We start from the raw sequence: 2,500 nt of genomic DNA, 5'->3' as shown, positions 1-2,500 counted from the left end.
CGCAAGACAAATTTGGTTATTGCTCATGCTCGCGAAATAAAACACAGTGCTCGCATGCTCGCAAAGACAGCAAAGACATTCGACATTCATGCATTCGATACCCTTGAAATGACATTTCGAAGAAAGAGGGTCAGTTTCAACTATCTGATCATAAATAAAAATAGCTTTTCTTCGTGTAAAAGGATTGACGTGCGAAGGCAGATTTTGGGTGAAGAGATAAATCTTTCAAATTTTTGTAAGTGTTAGCCGCTAGTCTCTGCATCACAGCTGGTCGTATTCATTTATCGCAGTTCGCTCTCATATCTCCTTTCCACGCCAGCTCTTTCCCGAAAACCTACGCAAAGATATTGGACTCATTAAATTCGATGTCAGTTTTGATGCATGTTGTCAATTGTTCGTGTTTAGTATGGAAAAAGCAGTTTTTGAACCTGTTTTAGATGACAACTTAATTTTGGTGCTTACCCCGACCATTGTTTCTATAGGTGCGGTTACACTCACCATGGTAAATGCCATTTCCCATGGTAAATTATCCCGCGGTGCCTCACACTTGAGTTTTAGTCTACCGCGTTAACTAGGGGTCACGCGTTACGAAGATTACCGAGGTAAAACGAAATCTCACGCAATTTATTGGCGGGAAATTTAATCACAACTTTATCAGCATAGCGATTGGCTCTTGTACCTCGGGCATCAAAACACCCTTCCAACTTCCCACGTTAAATGTCATGGGCGCTTCCACTGATCTTTTTGACGTATCCATGGATATTTAACACGGGAAATTTACCTCGGGAAGCGTCGGTCACACTACTAAATACAGTTTCCCGTGGTAAAAAGGCAATTTACCACGATAAAAGTGCCCCGTGTAACCGCACCTTATGTATTCATTTATTTCCAGGGGAAGTCCTCCTTCATTACCCCTGGGGAATTCCGTGAGTCCACCTTGTTCCCCGGCAGGATGTTATCCTGAATTCCTCAGCACAAAGCAAATATTTCATAACCGTCATAACAAGGCTCGAGCATGAGAACAAAACACTCAGTTAGCAAACCGGAAAACTGAAAATGTCTCTATTACAGTGCGAATTCACCTCACTCGCTAAAACCATAAGAATACGCGTAAAATTTGCGAGAATATCAATGTTAATAGCGATATTCACTGTTTATAAACAGTGCCAAACACAGAACAAATGAACCTTTGTTTCGACAACCACTAGACAATTGACTTTAATGACAATAGGTGACGTAACTGTGAGTATCGCTATAGTTTTGCTTCAAACAACCCAATAACTTATTGTGCACAGGAAATAGTCACTGTAAAAAGATTTTTTAAATACTGAGACAAGAACTCGGCCATGGACGGAATAACAAGTAAATTTGATACATTTTCACGACAAATTGGTATAATAATTTGTCTTTGTAACTGATATATCTTAAATAATATTTTGTTTAAAAAGAGATGATTTTAACAGATAATTCTGTGATTTTAAATCTAAATGGTACTGTTTTCACAAAAGACGATTTCGTAAATGTGGCTCTTAAATGCTTCTGACAGTGAACCAAATTTCGCATTATTTCGTTGAAATCTATATTTTGAAACATTACTTCGTGTCTAATGGACCTTAAGTTAGGTCGAGGAAAACACACATAGACAGACAGAACATTGATTTGTCCCACGGTTAAACTAATCGGAAAGAGAGACAACACAAACTGCCTTCAGACAAATTCATTTGCATTCCAGTTTTGAAAGAATTTTTGCATGGTTATTAGGATAAGGATTACTTCTAGTTTATCTGTCATTCAATTTCAGCCTTTCCTAGAATTATCTTACAATCTCTAATATTCCAGAAATTTCTTTGTTGTCACTCAGCAGTGCCCATAAATAGTACACCTTGTAATACACTATAAATAGCAACATAACTTTCTAGATGCTTAGAGTAAAAGTATAAAAGCAGGCTTATAAATAATAGGAAAAAACTCTCTTGCCCGAGGGCTTATCCTCGTAGCTGGCTGTGATTGAACTTATCCTATATTCTATGGATGCGATACTGTGAGGAAGCTATAATCAACTGCGATAACTATGGTGAAGCTATAACCTTTGACCTTGCTATATCTGGAAAGAGGAAAGAGAAGAAAGATATGATAGCTGATAAGGGAAGAGTTCAGAGTTCATTATGAAGACTTCAGTAAGAGTTTGTGTACACAGAAAATCCAGTGAGTGGAAAGAATCCAATGAATCAAGAAAGTCATGCAAGAATTGTAGTCTCTAGCCAGTGGAACTTGGAATTGGAAGTTAATCAAGATCAGCACGTGAATGGCTATGAAGGACAGTAAGCCTGTTTTACGAACAGCTTAAATTTATCCTTAACCTACATGTAACTAATTGTAACAGTGTAAAACTAATTAAATAATAGTAAAAAAGGGTAACTGCTCGTTGTCACACTTTTGTTTCGTGCTTTAATTATATTGTACTCGGGAGATCTTTTCATTTATTCCTTGTTCACGGACA

General features: G+C 37.6%; 2 protein-coding genes across 6 annotated transcripts in view; both read right to left on the bottom strand.

Annotated features, from left to right (window-relative positions):
- LOC138056866 (uncharacterized) overlaps window positions 1-564 on the bottom strand; it is a 23,151-nt gene extending 22,587 nt beyond the window's left edge. The window contains exon 1 of the mRNA XM_068902790.1: window positions 499-564. Coding sequence (XP_068758891.1) covers window positions 499-520 — 22 coding nt within the window. The 5' untranslated portion in view covers window positions 521-564. The remainder of the gene's footprint in view (window positions 1-498) is intronic.
- A 607-nt stretch (window positions 565-1,171) lies between these two features.
- The window catches only part of LOC138056869 (uncharacterized), a 36,908-nt gene continuing 35,579 nt past the window's right edge, over window positions 1,172-2,500 (bottom strand). For all 5 annotated transcript variants that reach the window (XM_068902795.1, XM_068902792.1, XM_068902796.1 and 2 more), the window contains one exon: window positions 1,172-2,500. This exon is cut by the window's right edge and continues 1,715 nt beyond it. The gene's annotated coding sequence lies outside the window, so the exon portion shown is untranslated.

This window comes from Montipora capricornis, chromosome 7 (genome assembly GCF_036669925.1).
Source record: "Montipora capricornis isolate CH-2021 chromosome 7, ASM3666992v2, whole genome shotgun sequence".
In the NCBI taxonomy this organism is placed as follows: domain Eukaryota; kingdom Metazoa; phylum Cnidaria; class Anthozoa; order Scleractinia; family Acroporidae; genus Montipora; species Montipora capricornis.
The sequence above is the reverse complement of the archived record's forward strand: the minus strand, read 5'-3'. Positions and strand labels throughout refer to the sequence as shown.